Source organism: Lutra lutra, chromosome 9 (genome assembly GCF_902655055.1).
Source record: "Lutra lutra chromosome 9, mLutLut1.2, whole genome shotgun sequence".
NCBI classification, from domain to species: domain Eukaryota; kingdom Metazoa; phylum Chordata; class Mammalia; order Carnivora; family Mustelidae; genus Lutra; species Lutra lutra.
In genome coordinates this window covers 139,402,760-139,425,670 of record NC_062286.1, presented here as the reverse complement: position 1 = coordinate 139,425,670, position 22,911 = coordinate 139,402,760, and the positions used below count along the sequence as shown (strand labels likewise).

The 22,911-nt window shown below is 48.5% G+C and overlaps 1 protein-coding gene across 7 annotated transcripts in view; it reads left to right on the top strand.

Annotated features, from left to right (window-relative positions):
• Positions 1-22,911, top strand: part of LOC125109742 (serine/threonine-protein phosphatase 4 regulatory subunit 1-like) — an 81,550-nt gene that overhangs the window by 45,427 nt on the left and 13,212 nt on the right. For all 7 annotated transcript variants that reach the window (XR_007130366.1, XM_047746897.1, XM_047746894.1 and 4 more), the window contains 6 exons: positions 5,336-5,482; positions 15,367-15,474; positions 16,320-16,385; positions 18,689-18,847; positions 19,415-19,599; positions 20,683-21,140. Coding sequence is in view for 6 of the 7 variants with exons in the window: in XM_047746897.1 (XP_047602853.1) it covers positions 5,336-5,482; positions 15,367-15,474; positions 16,320-16,385; positions 18,689-18,847; positions 19,415-19,599; positions 20,683-21,140 (1,123 nt within the window). In the remaining variant the exon portion in view is untranslated. The remainder of the gene's footprint in view (positions 1-5,335; positions 5,483-15,366; positions 15,475-16,319; positions 16,386-18,688; positions 18,848-19,414; positions 19,600-20,682; positions 21,141-22,911) is intronic.

Sequence of the window (22,911 nt, the reverse complement as noted above, 5' to 3'; positions counted from 1 at the left end):
TGCCACCGCAGATTTACGGATTCTGATTGCAGCCGGACTCGCAGTGTTGCCTGCCGACCCTTCCATTCGTCCCTCCTCAGCTGGTCTTACATTATCCAAGGCAGCTCTTTCAGACCTTTGCCACTGTCATCAAGCCTCTCCATCTTGGCCTGTCGTGCACCAAACCGGTGACCTTGCCTTTCGCTTCAGTGAGAAAATAGAGGCCTTCTGTCTTCATCCGCTCTCTCAACAAGTGGATCCGCCGCATACTCCCTTTGGTTCCCTGGAGCCCAGCCAGGGGCCATCAGTACCCTCCCTTCTCCTGCCCCCCATGCCCAGCTGGGCCTTGCCAGGTGTCCTTTGTTTCCATAATAAACAGAATTCTTCTCCATTCCTGTCACCTTTAAACACAGAAATATGGCAGAGCCCGATCTTCCTAAAGATATTTCCTTCAGACTCTAATGCCTTCAGACATAGCTGACTCCTTTGTGGGCCGCCTATCCCGGTCCTGCCGTGAGGCCACCACAATTGTGCCTTCTACCCATGTTGGAGGTCTTGCTCCTTCCAGATGCCTTTCCTCTCCTCCTGCCCATCTCGCCTCCCTTTAACCAAGGCCAGCCCTTCCAGCCCTGCTCCTTGTGGGGGTGCCCAGGGTCCCCGAGGAGGTCGGATGCCGCATTCAGCCAAGGCTCAGACTCTTTTGCCCATGGGAGCGGGTCTGTCAGGTTGGCCGAGCAGCTGCGGCACAGGCCTCCCTGTGCCTGTCATCAGTACTCTTCAGGGCCGGCGCGCCTTGCAGGGACTCGCGGTGGGTAAGAAGCCACAGCATTGGGCACAATAGTGACAACATGACCATGGTTGCTGGTACTGCTAACAGCTTGGCCTGGTGGAGCTCGCAGGGTGTGACCTACCCGGCTCCAGGATTAGCGAGGATCATCTTGTTTACTCTCCCTAAGTGCCCTGTGAAGTGTGGGCATGCACATTCTTTCCCCTTTGTTTGAGAGGCGCAGGGCCGAGGTGCAGGTGTGTGTGTTGGGGCACCATGAGCTACGCGGGAGCCCGGCAGGCTGCCCTGGTTTCCCCAGGCTCATCTGGTGAATGTGTTGGGACCGCCTAGGCTCTTCTGGATGTCATGACTAGTACTTTCCCGTGTTAGACTCTGAGCACTGACCTAGGAGCTGTGTCTTACTTGATGATCTCTGTGACCGAGCCCGGGGCCTAGTACCTGCTCGTGTTCTAGGAGCGCACTGTGGAACCGAGGCAGCCGTCATCTGTCCCATTTGCCAGTGTGACCACGTTTCTGCAGATGTCCTGAGCTACTTGCCTTCTGTCTCACAGGACATTGGGGTCCCAGCCCCTCTTCAGGGCGATGTCTTCCTTTCCATCTTCTTTCCCATCTTCTTATCTCAAGGTTGGCTTATTTTTCTAGTCTCTCTCGTTGGCTTTTCTCTTTCGATTTTCATCATGCCTCCGTCTCCCTCAACCCTCTGTGCCCGGGCCTCCACCCCGAGTGCCCCGCCGCTCCCTTCCCTGTTGCCAGGCTTCTTGAAGAACCAGGCTCTGCAGCTTCTGGCGGGCATGGGCTCCCGGTGTAGGATCCCGGCCCGGTGGCGGCTCGCCGCACGGCAGCCAGCGGACCCCTGCAGCCACTGAGAGGTGTCCCGCCGTGGACTCTGCTCTTCTCTCTGTGAAATCTGTTTTTTTTTTTCTTCAGAGATAGTTTTGATTTTTAAAAAACCATGAAATGTTTTTATCACACTGGAGGATTGTGTAATAAACACCCAAATATCTACTACACTCACTCAAGAAATGTTAAACTTTTGTAATATACCAATTTAATTTTTTATGAATGGGTTGCAGATCCGGTTAAGACTGTGCCATGCCCTCGCCATGCCGTTCTTCTCCCTCCCTCCCCTTCTGTAGGAAACCACTACCCTGAGCCCCAGGGTGTCCTTCCCATCCAGAGTTTTATAGTCCCACCACTTGCGTAAGTGACCCTGAATAAGAGTGTCTTGTTTTAGGTCCTTTAAAACCTTATATAAATGGCGTCAGACTGTACTTTCCATTCTGCTGCTTGCTTTTATCCCTCTCTTTTTAAGATCTATCTACACATCGATCCCGAGAGCTCATGGTCATTCATTTTAACTGTGTGATGGTATTGCATTTATACGCTTTCCACAATTTGTCTATCCAGTGACTTCTTTTTTGCCTTTACTTAATTTTTTTTTGCACCATTTGTCACCATTAACAACTTTTGGGTCTTTGAAGAAACCTTTCTTGGCTGCATCCTAGACATTTAGTGTTTCTCCCCCACTGGTGGGATGCGCAGGTGCCGGGGACGTGTTCTCTGTTCCTCCTGGAACTCAGTGTTAGGTCCGTGTGCGTTGGGATCGTCTTACCTCTTACGTCCCTCTCTCGGTGACTAGTCATATGATTTTAGTCACGGTAAATCAGGATTCATCTGGGGGAGACGGGACCCCACAGACTGTTCTTTTTTTTTTTTTAAGGTTTTATTTGTTTGAGAGGGGGAGAGAGAGAGAGTGTGTGCACATGTGCAAGAGCTTAAGAACGGGGAGGGAGGAGCAGGAGCCCCGCTGAGCAGGGAGCCTGGACATGGGGCTTGATCCCAGGACACTGGGATCATGACCTGAGCTGAAGGCAGATGCTTCACTGACTGAGCCCCCCAGGCACCCCCACCCCACACACTGTTCTGAGCCCTTTATGTCTGTAGTTCGTGTTACTCCACAGTTGCCCTGGCAGGTGGGACTGTCACCTTGCACGTCTATAGACACGAAACCTAGCCTCAGCCCTCAGCTGCTGGCCCTGGAGCCCCCACTAGTGACTGCAGGACACAGATGGGGTGCATCCTGGAAACACTGCAGGGTCTCCTGTGGGTGACCCAAGTGTCGTCCCCCCCCCCCCCCCCCCCCCGCCCCTTCCCTTCCTGCTGCTGTGTTCTTCCCCAGGCTCCAGCCCTGGCCTGGGTCCTTGCCTGCCCTCCAGGGTGTGGTTTGTTCTCTCCGCCACCCCCCACCCACCCCATCCCAACCTTTTTTTTTTTTTTTCTCTTTTTTTTTTTTTTACAGTCAACCTTTTTTTTTTTTTAAAGTGCCAGGATTCCTTTGGTTTTCTCTTCTGCTCCTGGAGGCCTGAGCAGAGCCACATGCCCAAGCCTGTCCCCAGACCCTGGAGCTCATGAGTCGGCCCCGCCCACTGGCCACTCTCCAGAAGCCTCCCGGTTGCGTCATGTTGGGCCCCCAGCTCAGACACCCACCCCAGGTCTTCAGTCTTCCTTCTCCTTTTCTTGTGTTTGGTGATTGGTGGCCTAAGGCAAAGAGCCCAGGGTCATGTTTGGTTTTCCAGGACCATCTCTAGTGATGAGCTCAGTTCTCTTGGGCAGCATCTCTCAAGCCTTCCCTCTCCTTACTGGGACTCCCCGGAACCCTTGCCTCGGCCAGAGCCTCTCTGCCCAGGAGCCCCTCACCTGCTCTCGCGGCTTTCAGAGCCACTTGGGGCTTCTAAACTGTCACCCTCACAAAAACTGTGTCTGCTCTTGTCACGCCTCTGCTTTCCAACCCTTGAGGCTCCCCCATGCCCTGGAGTAAGCCCTGGAGGCCCTGGCCCTGCCCCACCCCAGCTGGCCCTTCAGCCTTCCCTGGGTCACCTGAGGCAGTGTCCCCGACTTGTCCCGGGTCTCCAGGGCTCATCTCGTATCTTTGGGCCCATCGTCCTCTCCCCTTTCTTTGCTTGCTGTAACAGTCCCCAGGGACAGCCATAACCAAGCACCACAAGCTGGGGGGCTTTGAACAGGAGACATTTATTCTCTCCCAGATGTGGAGGCTGGAAGTCCAAGATCAAGGTCTCATCTGGGTCACACTCATTCTGGAGGCTTCAGGGGAGAATCTGTTCCTTGCCCCTCCCAGCTTCTGGAGGTGTGGGCCCCCTTGGCTTCCAGCTGCAATGCCCCAGCCTCTGCCTCTGTTTTCCTGTGGCCTCTTCCTCTTCTGTCTGTCCTCTCCCCTTGCCTTTCTCGTAGAAGGACACTTAGAAGATTGTCCTTAGGGTCACCCTGGTAATCCCGTGGATGATCTCCAGGTCCTTAACACGACCCCAGTCACATCACAGAGACCCTTTTGCCACAGAAGTCACATTCAGAGATTCTAAAGATTGGAGGTACACATTACGTTGCTGTCCGCCCTTCACCCTGCCGTCCTCAGCAGTCTTCTGACTGCCTTTGACATTCTGCTCCACGTCCTCTGCTGAGGACCGGTGCCCCCCTTACCGCTGCCCCCCACCTGTCGCGTCCTCCCTGTGCTGCCGCCCACTGGCGTCCTCAGCTGCCACCTGGGATTGGGTCACGTAGCAAGGCGGCCGATGAATCTGGCCCTCCCAGGCTCTGCTTCTCGCATGTTCTTTGCTCCTGCATGTGCGGGAAAGCTCAGTAAGGCACATGCAGGAGTTATTGGGGACTTTGGTTGGACACTGCACCGCATCCTGTGACCCCAGCCTGGTGATGCCACTGGGGTGTCACCTCTCCCTGCCTGCCCCTCCCACCGAGGCTGTCGCGGCGGCTACCTGGCTGACCTGCCTTTCGTTGCCTCTAGTTGACTGGGAGCACCACTACCCGAACGAGCTTTCTAAAGTACCGTTTTCTTCTTGTCGCTTCTTTGGAAGCTTCCCTGTCTGAGCGCCTCTGAGGCTGCTTCTGGAACTGCCGTCTGCTCACCTGCCACTCTGCATGCTCTGCCTGGGCCCTGGGGCTCTTCCTGGCTTCAGTGTCATCTCCCACCCCTTGCTCTGTGGGTGGCCGTTTCCTGTGTTCTCCCCTCCCAGATGGGTTCTCTGTCCAGCTTCTTGGTGTCCCTCTGAGTACTGGTGCTTGCTTGCCCCTACTCTCTGGACCGAGGAGGCTTCTGAGGCCCGCCTCACTGGGCCTTGTGTCTGGACCTTACTGGGCCTCGTGTCTGGGCCTCACTGGGCCTCGTGTCTGGGCCCTGCTCCGCGGCCTTCTGTGGTCGTGTGTGCGGGCGTCTGTGCGGAAATCCGGGGTTCAGGCCGTTGAGGGCAAAGTGGGGGCACTGTTGGAGGACAGGTGGGGGACACAACCTGAAAGGGGATCCGGGGAAGAGGATGTTCGGCCCGAGAGGAGAGGAATGGGAGGAACCAGCCGGCAGAGAGAGCCGTGTTCTCTGAGGCCTTGGGGAAGGAAGTACAAGGGGAGGGCCGGGCACCCTGTGCAGTTCACGCGTGTCCGGAGGCGGCCCGGCTTGGCGCTGCCCTCAGGGAGCTCGTCTGGCTCCGGAGAGCACTTCAGCTCGTTCGGTGTTTCACCTTTTGCCTTCTTTTCCTCTTCTAGGTTAGAAAATCAAGTCAGGAAGTGCTCTTGATTCTTCTGGAACAAGATCTAATTTCCCAGCATGATATTGAAAACAAAGTGTGTCCAGTCCTGCTGGCACTCTCTGCGCCGGACGGTGATGACGAGTATAAGGCAGAAGCTGCGAACGTAAGTCTGTCTGGGGGTGGGGGTGACAGCTCCGCACCTCGGTGGACTGTCCCGTAGCTTGGGGTGAGCGTGACTTGTGGTCTCACAGGTGCTTGGTGTCGGCCGGCACTTCCCCTAAACAAGGTGGCCGTCAGTGTGGCCTTGGTCCGAGAACATTCACAGGATCTGAGCGTGTGTTGGACGTGCTTATCTTTAAAACAACTTAAAACCAGTTGTTTTAAGATGGCAAAGTTGTCGAAATCAGAGTGGTTGAGGCTGAGGTGAGACGAGATGCAGAGATGTGTAGGGAATCAGTCTTTGGACCCATTGGGATCACGGACCTTGTTTCCCAAAGTACAGAACCCAGTCTAGTGTGGGCGAGGATTTTAGCTTGTGTTTGGGCTGACTGTGTGTAGGTCAGGACAAGGTGGTGCTTTGTAGGTCTGCGAGCGGATAAGAGGGTCCACTCTGAAGAGTGCAGGCGTGGCCGGAATGTCCACGGCAGTTTAGGACGTGCTCTGTGGCAGCGTCTGCTCATACCAGTTAAAGGACTAGTACAGATGCTCAATTTCTTCTTCGTTCAACAGTTACTTTGTGGTATCCTTGGGTTTATAAGATTCTGTACCCATCATAAAGTGACTGTAGAGTCAAGGGCTTTCTACTTGCTTCTAGAACCCTCATTTACAAAGTAACTGCTGATGAGCCAGTGGGAGCTTTCACCTCTCAGCCCAGACACAGACTCCCCACTTGTCCTCAGGTCTTCTCCTTTGTGGCACAAGGAAGGTCATCCTCGGCCGTCTTGTGTTCGGTGGCTGCTTCCCTCCACTGACCCATGCAGATGGTGCCGCACGAAACAGCCTTCTCTGTTTCTCTCACAGCAGTAATGACTCAGGACTATTCCAGCCTTTTAGGAAAATCATACGTAAGGATTCAAAAAAACCCATAGGCCTTCATTATGAGTACAATAAGACCTAGGAGAGGATTGTTTTCTTGGTTGGAAAAGAATGACGGGGAAAGGAATTCTTTTTCAAAGTGAGGAAACAGCGCACGGAGCTGAAAAATTGTATTATAGCATCAGAGCCTTTGATAATTATTCTTCATTTATGTAAAAGTTTTCCTCAACTATGAGTTACAGGGCTGGCTTTTTAAAACTAATTTAAGTTTTTGCATATTCCATATGTTTATAAGATGAATCAGGCTGAAGAATAATTGATTATTAAAATTCAAATTCTCCAAGGTTCTTTTATAAATTTCAAGTTTCCCTATAAGAAATTACATTTATTTTGCAAAATGAACCTGGATAATATCATTTAGTTGGAATATTCGACAGTCGAGCAGTGAACTTTGCCAGCTAGATCTTCTTCTTTGTTGGAGCTTTGGTTAGGCAAGTTTCCAAGGTTACAACCGACAACCAAGTATCTTATCCCTCAAGACTGATAATACCGTGAAAAATAATGCTCAAGACGTTTTTGCATGATTTTTATTTTGTTTTCAGCCGTTTTGTTCTTGCCAGCAATATTCCTTCTCTCCTCCTCCTCCTCCTGCCTGTTCTTTTTCTTCTTCTGGTGAAAACATTTGGAAAATATAGCAAGCCTTCATAAAGCTATCTCCACAAATCACCTACAGAACAAATTAGTTCACATAAATTGAGTGGCTGATATCATTACTCGAATGTGTAAGCTTCCCAGTGTGGCTGCTAAGAACGATGAATCTCGAACCCTCCTCAGACCGCGGTGCACCCAGGTTTCAGGGTTTCTCTGGAGGAGCGCCACTTCTGTCCCCACAGATCCCTGTCAGAAGCAGGATTTGGGGTGCCTGACCCCTGCATGCTTTGGTCAGATTCGGAAGCTGTCCTGTGTTCCTTTCCTGGAGCCCCGAGGCCAAGGGGGAGGAGGCCTGGAAGGTCTTACTCCTTGGGTACCCAGTGTCGAGGAGCCCAGAGGGTGCTGTTCGCGTTAGCTAGAAATGACAGGATGGTTGGGGGGGTGGGTTTCTATCCTCAAGGAGAAGCAGCCCACATGTGTGGTTTGGAGAGCTCCCCAAGGAGGGCAGGGTTCCCAGCTGGTCTGTGGGTGACCCCCAGACACTGCGGGCACCTCCATGTACCGGCAAGGAGGGAGATGGGGGCGGAGAGAACCAGTCGTGCTGCTTGTTTTGGCTCTCTTCCAGCCACGTGGTGTGAGGGCCGCGACGGCCTGCCTGACTGCGAGTAAACACGCGCCCGGAACGGTGCGGCTCCAAAGGAATTGCCTGTCGCTCAGAGGAGCCTGCTTGCCTTCCCAGGCAGGATGTGTGTCTGTGCGCGCACCTTTGCATTCTTGTGAGGGGTTCCAGTCAGCTGATTCTGGTGCCAGCACCCCGAGCGCATACTTGATCAGGGAAATCAAAGGTAGCCAAGTAGACGCGGCCTGGGCATTTTTAAATAGAGTCGTGCCGTGTAAGTTACGGCTGGTGGTGCCTTACATCCTGCTTCCTCACAGACGTGCGCATTTCAGTTTGTGAAATCTTTCTGCAGATGGCAGACAGCGTCCGGGACTCCCTCCTTTGTGCGTTCGGAAGGCCCGCTTCGAATCTGTCTCCTGTCATTTAGCAATCGAATCGTGCGCTTGCCTTGTTCATTTCTCCTTCCAAAGCGCGAGCTTCTAGACACAGGTTCTCTCTGCCATGGGCACCAGCACAGTGCCAGGCCCAGAGTCAGTACTAAATAAATGTTAGTTGTTGAATGAATGAATCGGTAAAAACTGGAAGCGCTGCGTCCTGTAATTATATCTAGACGGAGTAAACAGGCCACCAGAGACCAATTATAATTCCTCTTGCTTGCAGGAAAGCCATTAGCATTCCGAGATGATAACTAATTGTCAGGAGCCTATTTTTCTCTCTCAACACGTTTTCACATTAAGGCTTCCTCATTTTTTGTCGTCATTCCTATTTTTAAGCTCATTTTTATTTGTGCATTTATTTAAAAAGAGCGTCGTGGGTATGTGTTGTGAAGGAATAGTCCAGGCGGCTGAGGGAAGGCGGTCGTTCCGCGCAAGTAGCTCCCAGGGCCACGGGGATGTCATTTCTTGTCACTCGGTGTGCTGGCTGGCTTTTACTGATTCGGGGTTTGTTTTATGCGGGTAGTAATAAGGTCATGTGGGTGTGGCCGACGGAGAGGGGCAGCTGGAGACACTGGGCGCTCTTCGGTTGCCTGTTTCCCTGGATACGGGAGCCGCGAGCTCGTTTATTGTGGTCGCCACCGGGTATGGCTCTGCCTCGAGTCAGGTCAGAGAGAGGCGTCCGAGCTCGGAAGGTGCAAGCCTTTCCGTGCTGTGGGGATAGAGTCCCCTCCCCTCGCCCCCCACACTCCCCCCCAGTCAGGGTGCGTCTCCCTCTCGTGTGCCGTGTGCAGAGTCCGGGCAGAGTCGTGGGAGCTGCTGACCGGGGCCCTTGTCCTGCTGGGGCCGGGGGTGCAGCGGGAAGAGCAGACGCAGAGACAGGGAGTCCTTCCCCACCTCCTCCTTCCGTCTTCTTTTCTTTTGTGGGGGGGGGGCAGTGGGAGAGGTCTTTAAAAATTTGGGGGGTGATTCTTCATTTGGTTTTAATTTCGAGCTTGTAGGAGATGTTCAGGAGCGAACTCTTGAAGTCTCAGGTACCGTCTCCTCACGCGCCCCCCGTAGTCTCTTACGGTCTCTCCTTACACATGTGTGTGCGCACACGCAGACGCACACACATCTGTGTGTGTGTATTTCTCTACGAGCCACCTGAGAGGAAATTGGAGGCATTATGCCCTTGTAGGCCCACATTTTCCAGTGTGTATTTCCTAGAAAACAAGGACAAACTCTTTAAACACCATAGCACGTTGATCAGAATCAAGAAATCGGACTTCGATACGGGGCTGGCATCGCCTCCACAGTTCACGCGCAGATGTTGGCATCTGTCCGGGCCCCGGGCCAGGGCCACGTGATGCACGGAGCTGTCACAACGCTTCTGTCTCCTTGTTTCTAGAACAGATCCTGAGCCCTTGAATTTTGTAACGTTAACATGTTGGAAGAGTTCAGGCCAGTTCTTGGGTAGAACGTCTCCCAGTTTGGGTTTGTCCGATGTTTCCTCATGATTGGATTCAGGCTCTGCGTCTCTGACAAGAAAGGTGAAGACGCGTGTTCTCATGTGTCACGGCGGGAGGCCCAAGACTGCAGCATGTTCTGCCTCTGGCCGTCGTTAACTGGTGGCTCAGGAGATAGAGGTGGTGTCCACCCAGTTTCTGTGTCCTCCTTTGCCCCAGACGTGAGGAGGGAAGTCACTTGGAGCCCGTGTGCTGTCATCAGACTGCCACCTGCGAGTGTGGTGCCCGTTGGTTGTTCGAGTTGATCTTCTCCCGTGAAGAACGCTCCCTTCTCCATTATTTGCTTATATTTTGTTGTTGATTTTCATATCTGTATTCAAGAGGACTATTGTAGGCAATTTTGTTTTCCTATTACGTTTTTGTCAGATTTTAGAATCTGGGTTACTTGGGCCTTAAAAAACGAGTTGGGAAACATTCCCCGCTCTTCTATTTTCTGAAAGATTTTGTTCAAAATTGGTGTTGTTTTTTCCCTTACGTATTTGTTAGAATTCACCAGTAAAATCTGTGGTCCTAGGGTTTTCTTTATGAGATGGTTTTTGATAGCAAATCCAATTTAGATATGGCAATATTCAGATTTGTTATTTCATCTGTGTCATTGGGTAAGTTGTGTATTTTAAGGAATTTGTTAATTCCCTTTTTAAAAAAAATTTATTTATTTATTTGACAGAGAGAGAGAGTACAAGCAGTCAGAGAGGCAGGCAGAGGGAGAGGGAGAAGCAGGCTCACTGCTGAGCACGAACTTGATGCAGGGCTCGATCCCAGGACCCTGGTATCAGGATCTGAGCCAAAGGCAGACACTTAACCAACTGAGTCACCCAGGTGCCCCCAAGGAATTTATTAATTTCATCTAAGTTGTTAAATATATTGGACTAATGTTGCTTATAATATTTCCTTATCCCTTTTGGGGAGCTGGGTGGCTCAGTCAGTTAAGTGTCTACCTTTGGCTCAGGTCATGATCCTGGGATCTTGGGGTAGAGCCCCGCATCTGGCTCCCTGCACAGTGGGGATCCCCCTCTGCCCCTCCCCACCCCTGCTCAGCGCGCTCTCTCTCTCTCTCAAATAATATATAAAATCTTTAAGAAGATACTTCCTTATCCCTTTCATACCTGAAAGATCTGTAGTATTTTCCCGTTTCATTTATGATATTGGTAATTTGTGTTTTCTCCCAGCCTTTTTCTTTCTTGATCAGTCTTGCTCGGGCTTTATCAAGTTTATTGATACTTTCTTTTTTTGGTTTTGTTGATTTCATTATCATTTTCTTTTTCATTTATGTCTACTGTTTATTGTTTCCTTCCTTCTATTTACTTCAATTCAGTGTGCTAATATTATTCTAGCTTATTAAGGAGGAAACACTGTTTTAAAGTCCATCTTTTCCCTTTTAAGCATGTAAAGGTTTTATGTTTCTATCTTTGTGCTGTATTGACCCTTTTATTAAGGGATTACCTCTGATAGTAATCCGCACATATTTCTATGTTGAAAGTGTTCTGCTTTCATTAGCATGGACGTGGGCCTTGCTTTTGTATCCAGTTTGACAGTTTTTGCTTTTTAATTGAAGTCTTTATTCTGTTTATGTTAAATATAATTATTGATTATATTTGGACTTAATTCTGCCATTTTGGCATTTTTTTTCCCCATTTATCTCCTCTGTTTTCATTCCTCTATTCTTTCCTGCCTTCTTTTGGACTAGTGGAGTATTTTTGTAGTACTAGATTTTAATTCCTCTGTAGGATTTTCAAGAACCACCGTAGCCCCTGCAACAACATCGTCCACTCACTCCTTCCCCTTCTCTCTGCTCTTGTTTTCATACACATGATGACGCATACTCCCATTAGGGACCTGGTAATACAATATTATAAATTTTGATTCAAACAATTGAAGAAATTAAGAAAGGAGAAAAAAATAGCCTTTTATACTCACACTTTTACCATTTGGGTACTCTTCCTTTCTTTCTTGGATTGGAGTTTCTATCTGGTATCATACTTTCAGCCTGAAGAACTTCAGTACTTTTTTTAGCTTGATTGGCTGAGGATGAGCTTTCTGTTTTTATCCAAAAATGCCTTTATTTTGCCTTCACCTTTGGCTGACAGTTTTACTGGATATTGACTTGTGGGTTGATTGGTTTATTTTTATTTTTCTGGCATTCCTTTAACATCTTGTCCTGTCATCTTCTGGAGAAGTCAGCGGCCATTCATACGGTACTGCATTTGTAGCATCCTTTTTTAATCTGACTGCTCTTAAGATTTTTCTTTCCATCTTGGCAGAATGAACACTCATCCTGCTTTGCATTTAGCAAACTCGTTAGATTTGTGTGTTGATGCTCTTCATCTGATTTTGGAAGTTTTGGGCTAGTGTTCCCCTGAGTACTTTTTTTCTGGACTATTATCTTTCTCCTTTCAGCCTGGGGCTCCGATCACACAAAGCTGGGGTGCTTCCTTTTGCCCCACAGTTCTTTGAGGTTCTTTTTGTTGTTTTAGTCATTTTTCTCTCTGATGTTCAGATTTGATCATTTTTATTGATCTGTCTTTAAGTTCAGTGACTCTTGTCATCTCTGACCTGCTGGTAGGTCTACCCATTCGGTTTTTAATTTCAGTTATTGTATCTTTCAACTCTAGAATTTCCACTCTGACCTTTTTTTAGTGTCTGTATCTCTGTAATATAGAGAGTCATTATATGTTCTTTATGCTTACATTTTCCTTTTAATCCTGGTTATATTTACAGTAGCTTTTTAAAAGCCCTTGTCTAACAGTTGTGACATTTGGATCATCTTGGTATTGATTTCCATCGACTGCTTTTTTTTCTTTATTGTGGGTCACCTTTTCCTGTCAACACATAGGTAGGTATTTTTAATTGAACACCAGACATTGTAAGTGATACAGTGCAGAGTCTCAGGATTCTGTTTTATTCCTCTAAAGTGATTTTTTTTTTTTGGGTAGTAGATGCTTATTTCATTTTATAAAGTACTCTAAAGTAATTTTTGATGTAGCAGACATGTGTCTCATCTGGACTCCACCTCCCTGCTATCCCCTTGGTGGTGAGCAGCTGCTGAAATCTCCGCTCAGTTTACTTTGTTTCTGACCGCTGCTCCTTTGCTGGGTGCCCTGGGAAGACCATGCATGTACAGCCGGCCAGCCAGCCAGCCAGCCAGAGAGCTCAGCGAATTGAATACACAGATTTTGGACCTATCTTCCACATCTTTATCATTGTAGTTCATCTTTTTTTTTTTTTTTAAGATTTTATTTATTTACTTGACAGAGAGAGAGAGAGAGATCACAAGTAGGCAGAGTAGCAGAGAGAGAGGAGGAAGCAGGCTCCCCACCAAGCAGAGAGCCCGATGCGGGGCTCGATTCCAGGACTCCAAGATTATGACCTGAGCCAAAGGCAGAGGCTTAACCCACTGAGTCACCCAGGCACCCTGTAGTTTATCTTTGAAGAATGACCTCTGCTCTACCTTCTGCCTTTTGGTTGCTCTCCAGGGCTCTTAAATGGTAGTTTTTATTTTTTTTTTTTCAAGATTCTGTAATTGTTATGTGCCAGAGGGTATGTTGGACCAAGTTACTGTGTTATTACCAACAGGCTTGATTGATTCTTTTTTATAGTTTCCATTTCTTTGATGAGACTTCCTTTCTGTTCATGCAATTGACTATTTCCTATTGGTCTTTGAGTGTACTTAAAACAGCTGCATTAAAACCTTTTTAAAGTCTGCTAATGCTAATGTCTGGATCTTCTGTGAGTTTGTTTCTACTGACATTTTTCTTGGCTTTGGGTCACATTTTCCTATTTCCTCTCATGTCTATGGATTTTTTTTCCTAGATACCTGGTTTTTTTCAATGTTAAAAGTTTTAAATTTTAATTCCACTGTAATTAACACACAGAGTTATATTAGTTTCAGATGAACATTGTAGTGATTCAGCAATTCTATACATTACTCAGTGTTCATCATGATAAGTGTAATGTCTATGAATTTTTTATTGCCTCTTATTAGCTTCCTGATGAAACACTATAGAAACTCTGGATTCTGTTATTTTCTTCTGAAGAGTGTTGACTTTGTTCTAGCAAAGAGTTCAGATTCTCTTTCTTCTATAATAGCCAGCAGCTGAAAGCACTAAGTTCCTTCTGCCTTCAAGCAATTGACTTTTTCCTGTGAACCTCACTATCTCCTCTGTGTATGCACAGCTCCGAGTTCAGCCACGGATTAGAGTGGTATTTAATCACAGATTTGGGGGCTCTCCCTTTTTTAGCTCCCTCCTTCCTTCCTTCCCAGGATTTCTACCCTCACGTTTCGGCTGCTTTGGCAACCTCACTCTTCGTTCTCTGACTTTTCAGGCCAGTAAAGCTGTAACTTCTGCTGGGGTCCAGCCACACTGCGTAGCCATGCAGAACAGGGGGTGCACTTGGACAGAAAAGCAGGAGCAATGCACCTTTTCCCCAGCATGGCTCCTTCTCTTAAGGATTTGCTTTTCGGTAGTTTCCACCAGCACTTGGTCACTCTCCAGGGCCTACCAGAAATTTTCTTCTTGTTTTATTTATCTTATTTTAATTGCAGTATATTAACATACAGTGTAATGTTAGTTTCAGACATACAATCCAGTGACTCAGCACTTCCATACAACATCCAGTGTTCATCGTGACAAGTGCACTCCTTCACCCCTATCACCTATTTCCCCATCCCCCCACCCACCTCCCTTCTGGTGACCATCAGTTTGTTCTGTATAGTTAGGAAGAGTCTGTTTTGTGGTTTTGCTTCTCTCTTTTTTTCCTTTGCTCATTTGTCTTAAATTTCACATATGAGTGAAATGATACGGTATTTGTCTTTCTCTGACTTACTTCACCTAGCATTATACCCTCTAGCTCCATCCACATCATTGCAAATGGCAAGATTTCTTTCTTTTTGATGGCTGTGTAATATTCCTTCATGTATATATGTGTATATATACATGATATGCACACACACACACACACACACCACATCTTCTGTATACAGACATCTATACAGTATACAGTCAGTGGACATTTGGGCTGCTCCCATACTTCGGTTGTAAATAATGCTGCAATAAACATAGTCTGTAGGTGCATGTATCCACTTGAATTAGTGTTTTTGTATTTTGGTTTTTTTTTTAAGATTTTATTTATTTATTTGACAGAGAGAGAGAGAGAGATCACAAGTAGGCAGAAAGGCAGGCAGAGAGAGAGGGGGAAGCAGGCCTCCCGCGGAGCAGAGAGCCTGATGTAGGGCTCGATCCCAGGACCCCGAGATCATGACCTGAGCTGAAGGCAGAGGCCCAACCCACTGAGCCACCCAGGCACCCCTGTTTTTGTATTTTGGGGGTGAATACCCAGTAGGGCAGTTGATGGCTTGCCTATCAGTCATTTTTACTCTCTGAGCAGCTGTCACTGTGCATCCCACCTCAGCACTGTGGGGTTTTGGTCGTATCACTTAAACCTCTTGGAGTGTCCTTATCTGCAGAAGTGAGGATCGGCCATACCCAGGTCATAGGGTTTGGGGAAGGTGAAATGGTCAGTGCACACAACGTGTTCGTTGATGTTTCAGATGTACGCTGGGCGCCTGGCAAATGGCGACGCTTGAGCCTTAGACGGGCTCTTATTGGAGTAAACCTTGAGGAATTCTTAGCCTTCTATTGATCCTATCCCTTGACAAAACTCAAAGGAAGGTGTTCTCTGTGTTTACTTCCTGGCTGTTTGGGCAATATTTTGAATATCAGCTTTTGGAATTTAATTAGTTTTATGTGCAACACACGTGCTTTGGTATTTCAAGTGACTCTAATTTTTCTCTTATCTATAGCTAATCTGCAAACTGGTTTCCGCGCTGAGCAAGAGCGCCGTTGGACGCCTGCTGCTCCCTCGATTCTGCGAATTATGTGGCGACGGGAAGTTCTTTCAAGTTCGGAAGGTCGGGACACATAGTCTCCACACCTGAAAAATTCAGAACGTTAGACAGTTCAAAATCGTTTCCTTGGAAGTGTCCTGACTTCTTCAGTAGATACAGGCTGGAAGAGACATGTGGCCCCTGTGACCTGAGTGAGGCAAATGTGTGAGCAGCGTTGCCCATTTTTACTGAAACCAGGGCGCACGTAGGGACCTGGAGACGAGATCCTGTGAGAGGAAGCCCGTTGCTGTTAGACATGGGAGGACCAGCTCTGCGACCTTGCTGGTTGCAGTTAGATGCCGTCGCCCTGACATGCTTGGTCTTTCAATACCCGGCCTGCTTTGCTCTGGGACCCTCTTAGCTTGGCCATACCCTCTAAAGCCAGCCCCTGCCTCCCTTTCCCTTTTAGTTGCTTGTTCATTTGGTTACCAGATTCTTACCTAACCCTTTCTAAGGCCACTAGACACCTCCCCCAACAGCCTCCCCATCCTCGTCCTCCCCCTCCGTGCTGCGTGACTGGTCCTCTTCCCTTTGGTGCCTCCTCATGACTCATCGGCAAGAAAGATAGGCCTCATTTGCCATGCAGAGAATGTTAAGGGTCTCTTTCGCTTTATTGCTAACCAAATGCATTATGTATTGAGATCAATTAGGAGCCAGAAAGTGCAGGGATTTGGTACTGTGTTGTAAATTTTCGGTTTCCAATGCACCAGAGGCACTAGGCTGGGCCGTGTGGGCGGCGGGCTCGGTAAGTGCCTGCTGGTCGCCCGACTAGAGGGGTCATTGCCCCCGAGGCGTCTTGTTAGCTGTCACAATTTGGTAAGACAAAAAGGAAGCAGAGAATAATGGGTATGCCTCTTGCCTTTTTTAAGGTGTGTGCTTCAAATTTTGGTGATATTTGTCATGCCGTTGGACAAGAAGCCACTGAGAAATTTTTGGTATGTGAAGTTTTGCCACTCGTAATTGCTATAGTGCATTTCTTAGGGCACTTTTAAAATCGGTTTGAAGTTTTATATTTATGAATCTGTTACTTTGGAATGACAGCTCAATTTTGCATTCATCAGTTCGAAATTTCTTGACTTCCAAAGCCAACATCTTTCATAAGCGTTAGGCAGCTGGTCCATGGAACAACATGGACGTCACCTGGACGTCACCCCAGCTCGCTTTCCTGTGGGCTTTTGCTGTCGCCTCCTAACTGGTCGCTTTCCCTGGTTTCTTCTCGCTGTCGAAGCCACTCTATCTGTCTCTTTTCCACTGCTCTTTCTAGAACACTGCTCTACCATCTCACTCCTGGTCATCAAGACAAGTGGGGTTTTTCTGGGTTACGGGTTAAAATCCAGACCCTTTTTGGCCTTCCAGGTCCCCTCATAAGTGCTTTTCCAGCCTCGCCGCCAGCTGCCTTCCGCAGGTCTTAACGCTGCGCCGGCCTGGGCAGGTCTCACCTTTGGCCACGCATCTGAATCCTGGGATGGGCAGGGAGGCAGGGAGGCAGGTAAAGCCCAGGGGTCTGCATTTCTGATAAACCCCCTCGTGATTCTGATGCACCGCAGGGCAGAGAAGCATTTCACTAGCCAGCGGGTGGCTTGTCAGCTCCCTTGAGGCTTCCTGCTTTTCCCCCTTGCACACCTCTGCTCATTACTGCCCCTCTCTTTCCAGTGTCTTCCCCACCTGGTGGGACCCAACTCACACTTCAAACCCAGCTTGAAGGTGCATATGCCTCTGTCAAGTTCTCTCCTTGTCTAGATTCATCTACCCACTGTGCCAGAGAGAATTAATTTCTCCCTTTTCAGCATCCCCATAACATGTTGCTCAGAGTACGTGCTTGTCTCTTATCACACCTCATTATAGTTTTGCTGATGTGGGATCTTCACCTTATCATGTTCATCTCTGTTTCCCTGGTGCCTACGCAGAGCTATGCTAACTGAGTGCTTACCACTTTTATTTGACAGGCTATCCAACCTGTATTTTTATTGGACTTTTATTGGACAGGATTTTTATTGGTCGGGACATCCTAACCTGTATGGTTAGAATTTAACCTCAAAAGAGCATACACTTTAAATTGATTTTTAAATTTAAGTTCAGAAGCTCATTTTATTTTATTTCAAGTGCAAGCCATGTCAACATAGTTATGATCCCAAAATAATTTGTTGTTGTTGTTCTGAATGTACAGCAAGTGTTGTCTTCCACTTAATGTAGCTCAAGGAAGAACAGCAGTGGCCAACATACCAATCTTCCTGTGGGCAGACATTTCCCTGAGTATATGTTCCCATTTGTGGATCATTTTGGCTGATGGTTTTACATTAGGATATAAAAAACAGCCTCATTTTTAAATGATAAATTTTATTTATTTATTTATTTATTTATTTATTTATTTATGTGTGTATGTATGTATTTATTTATTTATTTTTGAGAAAGAGAGCATGGGAGCGGGGGGAATGGGCAGAGGGAGAGAGAGAGAATCTTAAGCAGGCTGCACGCCCAGTGCAGAGCCTGACGTGGGGCTCGATCTCACGACCCTGAGTGAGATCATGACCTGAGCTGAAATCAAGAGTCGGACGCTTAACCGACTGAGCCACCCGGGTGCCCCATTAAAGGATAAATTTTAAAAGACGATGTGATCATGACCTTCCTATAGATAGAAAGAGAACATGCCAAAGACTTTATTTAAGTCATTTATTCACGAGGGAAACAGTAGGGTCCAACACCCGGCTTAATGGAGAACTCAAAGTGTCGCACATGTGCGGTCAGACTGAGGGATACCGAGATGACCCTGCAGGGGATTCAGACCTGCTCCGCATCCAGGGTGAGAATCAAGTGCATTCCGTGGGGCACAATTTGCATTTCTGTGAACAGGAATTATTTGCTTTACTATCAGTTTTTTACAATATACCTTCTATTACTAAAGGACCCCACTCAAAGATCCTACTACCTGGATGGGTGAGCTAGTTGGGTTATCTACTCAAACTCAAAGTCATCTCACAATTTTTCTCTATATAATTCACATAGCACTTGCTATATGAGTATTAGCCTTTTAACCAAGTCATTTATTAGAATTCAGAGGTAAAGGAAATGTTTCTTTATTCTTCTTACCATCATTTCTCTTTGTCTCAAATGATTCCTTTTAGACTAGTATATATTTCCCATATATTTATGGTTCTGCCTTAATTACATCATTAGAAAAGGTTCTGCCCTTCCTCAGGGTAACCAAGTTTGAGTAGCATGATTTTATTTGCTTTGGTAGATACCAAAGTTTTTTGAGCTCTGCTCAGACAGTGTTTGGGGGATGCGAAAAGCCTGCGCAGAGTGCTTCATGGCGGTGTCCTACAGCGCGTCCCCTGAGGTCCGCAGAGCCCAGCTGTCACCCCTATTCATCAAGCTCATCAGCGACCCCTGCCGATGGGTAAGTGTGGGTGGCTCCGCAGTGCTGGCCGCCAGCCACCGCTCCCCAACCGCCTCAGCTTGGCCTCTGGACTTGGGACTGTGTATTTTGTCTTTTCGGTTCCTACTTGGCTTACTTAGACCTCGTGGGGATTGGAGCACTTGAAATCTCCAAAGCCTGGGTGCCTGTGAAGAAGGTGGCGCGCACCCTCACGTTTGTAGTGACCGGCCATGAAAGAGCGGAAAAGTGAGCAGGGAAACACTAACTGGAGAGTTCCCTTCGCTGTTCCTTTCACACACATGCCCGTCACGATCAGTAGTGGTCTGCTCAGGCGCTTTATGGAGTCTGGACTTATTTGATGTGGAGTTAAAATTCCAAAAGTATAAAAACTGCACAGTGGTACTAAGTTTTTCTTGATTTTCTGTTGCAAATAGTTGATTTGGGATTTGGAGGACAACTCAGACAGCAGTAAATCTGCTGGGACATAACTCGGCAGACAGCGACTTGCCCAGGCGGTCGGCCAGCTGCCCGGTCGGGGGTCAGACCTGGCCAATGGCACGTTCACTGCGCTGTGCTCTCTGTTTGCAGGTGCGCCAGGCCGCCTTCCAATCCCTGGGCCCCTTCATTTCCACCTTCGCGAACCCCTCCAGGGCCGGCCTCTACATTCGAGAAGATGGCACCCTGAGCATCCGACCACCGGCTCAGGATTTGGACTCTGATCTCCCCTCCAGAGCCCCCCGTGCAGGCAGTTGTGGCAACACTTTCTCAGCCTGGTGAGCTCCAAGCAAGATAATTACCAGGGCCCGCACGGCACCTCAAGCGTCCACCTAAAATTTTTAGCAATTATCTTGTCTGGAGTTTTAGTAACAGTGACCTTCTGGGCAAGATGGGATATTAGAGCTTTAATTATGTAAAGAAGCAAAAGTAATTGCAATAATGATTTTGAAACATGACTACTGGGTTATAAATAATGAAGCTACTGTGTCTCCTAAATTTAGATAAAATATTCATTGAGGGTAGTGATTAAATAACCTGTAAGGAAACTTTCTCTTACTTTTTGATTAATGAAGTTCTTTGGATAATTTACATAGGCAAGATGTGAGGTCTCCCAAATGGCTGTTTGTGCCCTGGTGTCACATGCCCATAAACCCAGGATGTTATCTGCACGGACAGGTGACAGTCCTGACCCACCATTAGTGGATGCTATCCCGCCTTTCTAGTAAGTTCTAGTGATTGATCTTGGAGTTCTTCATCTTTCCTCGGAGGTCGATGGGTACACACCAGCCAGACCGTCTGAGGTCATCACTAAGCAGCTCTCCCGTGCTAATGTCCTAGCGGAGCAGGAGGGTAGTGACGTACAGCTCAGAGGGTATACATCTTTTCACCATTGGTGCTCCCTCCCCTCCGTCCATCTCCACCTAAATTCACTGAGCTCCTGCTGGTGTCTGGCCTGTGTGCGGCACCTCCTCCTCCGAACTCTCCTAGGGGTTTCGGTGGCTTTCGTGTCCCGGTGGCTGCCCCCTGGTGGAGGTACTGACGGCAGGGAGTGCCTGTATTCTGCCCACTGAGGCCGTGACTGCAGACGCCAGGGCTCATCCACCCCTTGGACAGAACGGAGAGATCGGCTGAACTTATGCATGGCATTTTCAGCACGCATAATACTCCCGAGGAGGGAGGCAGCGGGGGCTGACTGGACCTTTTATGCTCTTGTGAGGTTATGAGCTTCTGGCCCTAAGAGGTTGGATGGCCAGGTAGAGAGGAGGACAGGGCTTGGGAGGATGTGGGGCTCACGTTTTCCCATTTTACTTCCAGTCCATTACATGGTGCTAAAAGTACTCCCCTCCATCTTCCCTTAGTTCCACGAAGCCGGTGCACACGGAGCCAGACCTGCCCACGGGAGGCACGCCAACGGGAACCAGTGATTTCCAGCAGGTCATTAGTTCTGATGGCCTCATGGCAGACTCAGTAGAAGACTCTGCCTTGGCTGGAGCCGAGTTGACCAGGCTTTCCCCAGAGACCAGTGCGTCCTTGAAGCTCCCTGCTGGGAGTGACCTCCCCATCCACAGCCTCCCTGGACCAGGCTCCTCTTCCTGCCCAGGGGTTCCTGAGGATGTATTCAATAATTTCTTTTATTGGCGAACTCCTCTCCCTGACATAAGCAAGGACCTAGAGCTGCTTCTGAGTGAGGCTGGGCCCCAGGAGAAGGGCTGTAGCAGGCCCGAGACTGTGCAGCACAGCTGCGTGGCCAGGAGCGAGATTCAGAAAGTCCTTGATAGTTTGCAGGAGCATCTGATGAATGATCCCGATGTTCAAGGTAAGCATTGTCTCCTATGATGGAGGAGGAAACAGGGTATCTGGGGGTTGTGTGCTGGCTAGGCCCATGTGCCACTGCGCCTGTGTGTACGTGTGCGTGTGTGTGTGTGTGTGTGTGTGTGTGCTCCTTCGTGTCCGCTGTGCACAGATGGCCAGGAGAGAGTCTCTCGGCCTCAGCGCCACCGGAGCCCTGGGGACCTCTGTGCAGGGCAGCTGTGCGAGGCTGAAGGTCGCTCAGCTAGAATGGCAGGTAGCGTGGGGGTGTATCTGTAGCGCTGGAAATTTTATTAGCTCCTCGGACGCTCTTACATCACTTCCTATGTGATGGGGCTTTTTCTAGGTACGAACAACTAAGGATGAGGCTCCTTTCGGAGCTTATTAACTCAGCCCTGAGCCAAACTTTAAGGTTTTTGTCTTTGTACAGCCAGGGAAAGTACAACTTCTTCTTTGGGGTGTTTTTCATGTTATGACTAGTGCTCCCACTGAGCGTCTGATCTGGGAGCCAGGCCTCACGATCCATATCCATTATCACGCCTCTTCCTGCTCTAAACGGTGCTATATTTGTATTCTTCCTTGGGTTGGGGAGATCGGGAAAAACAACACTTGCTGCTGTTGCCGGGCAAAGATTTGTGAAGCTTTCGGGAAAGGAAATGTGAAAATCAAGTTAGCTGTGATTATCCTTTCTCTTTAAATTTATAAAGGAAATTAAGTCAATGGTTGCCGAAGGAATGAGCACATGTAACATATCACTTCTAATAGCTATAGACAAAGCTCTGTTTTTGGAAACCACATTTCTAAAGCGGCATTCATGTCAGTGCTGGGCCCCAGGCCGGGTGCTAGGCAGCAGTGACAGGCACATGGTTTCGTGGAAGGAGCTCCATACACTGCCACGAGCACAGGCTGTGGCGGGGGTTGGGACGGGAAGCAGTGTGACGCACTGTGCCAGCACAGGGCAGGATACCTGGGGCCAGAGGGAGTATCTGGGAGAAGACCTTGCAGAGCGGGAGGCATTTCATGTGGGCCCCAAAAGATGACAGCTAGGAACGCACTGCAGAGAATGGAGAGGGATGAGTTTCAGAGGGTTCCTTCAGGCCCTTGAAACCGTTTGTAAAATCTTGCATGTATGTGCGTCCTCATTTCCTTAGTTTTTATCAGAGCTCAGAGTGATCCGTGACCCCAGAAGTTTCAGAAATAAACAGCATGTTGGGGATTTGTGGACTGGCTGCAGCTGGAGACGTGACTCGGGCCATCGGGAAGGCCCTGGTGGGTTGCACTAGGGAGGTGGGATCTTGTCCTGGGCTGAGTGGGGACTTAGCTACGAACTCTAAACATTTTAATGAATCTTGAGCTCTGTTGAAGTTAACTTGTAGAAAGCAGGATGTAGGCACTATTTTGTGTGTGTGTGTGTGTGTGTGTGTATCTGGAGATGGACATCAGATTGTTTTTACAGGAAGGTGTGTGAAATATGTCATCTCTGCTATTAGGAGGGTCTCGGGCAGTCATGTTGTGGACAAATGAATAGTTGTTGGGGCTTGGTGAACGAGATCTGTACTCATTTCTGTGCACGGAGATGGATCGATTTCTGGGGTATTTGGTGGGGGGGGGAGCAGGACCCCCTCACCGAGTGGGTGGACCTCCCAGACATTGGTCTTTGGGAACAGCGTGTTGTCTTTCTGTGATAGATGATGGAGGCGAACTCTGATTGTCCTCATTGAGGCGTTTCGAGTTCAGATTTGATGCTCTGTGCATGGCTGGCGTTTAGTTGGAATAGT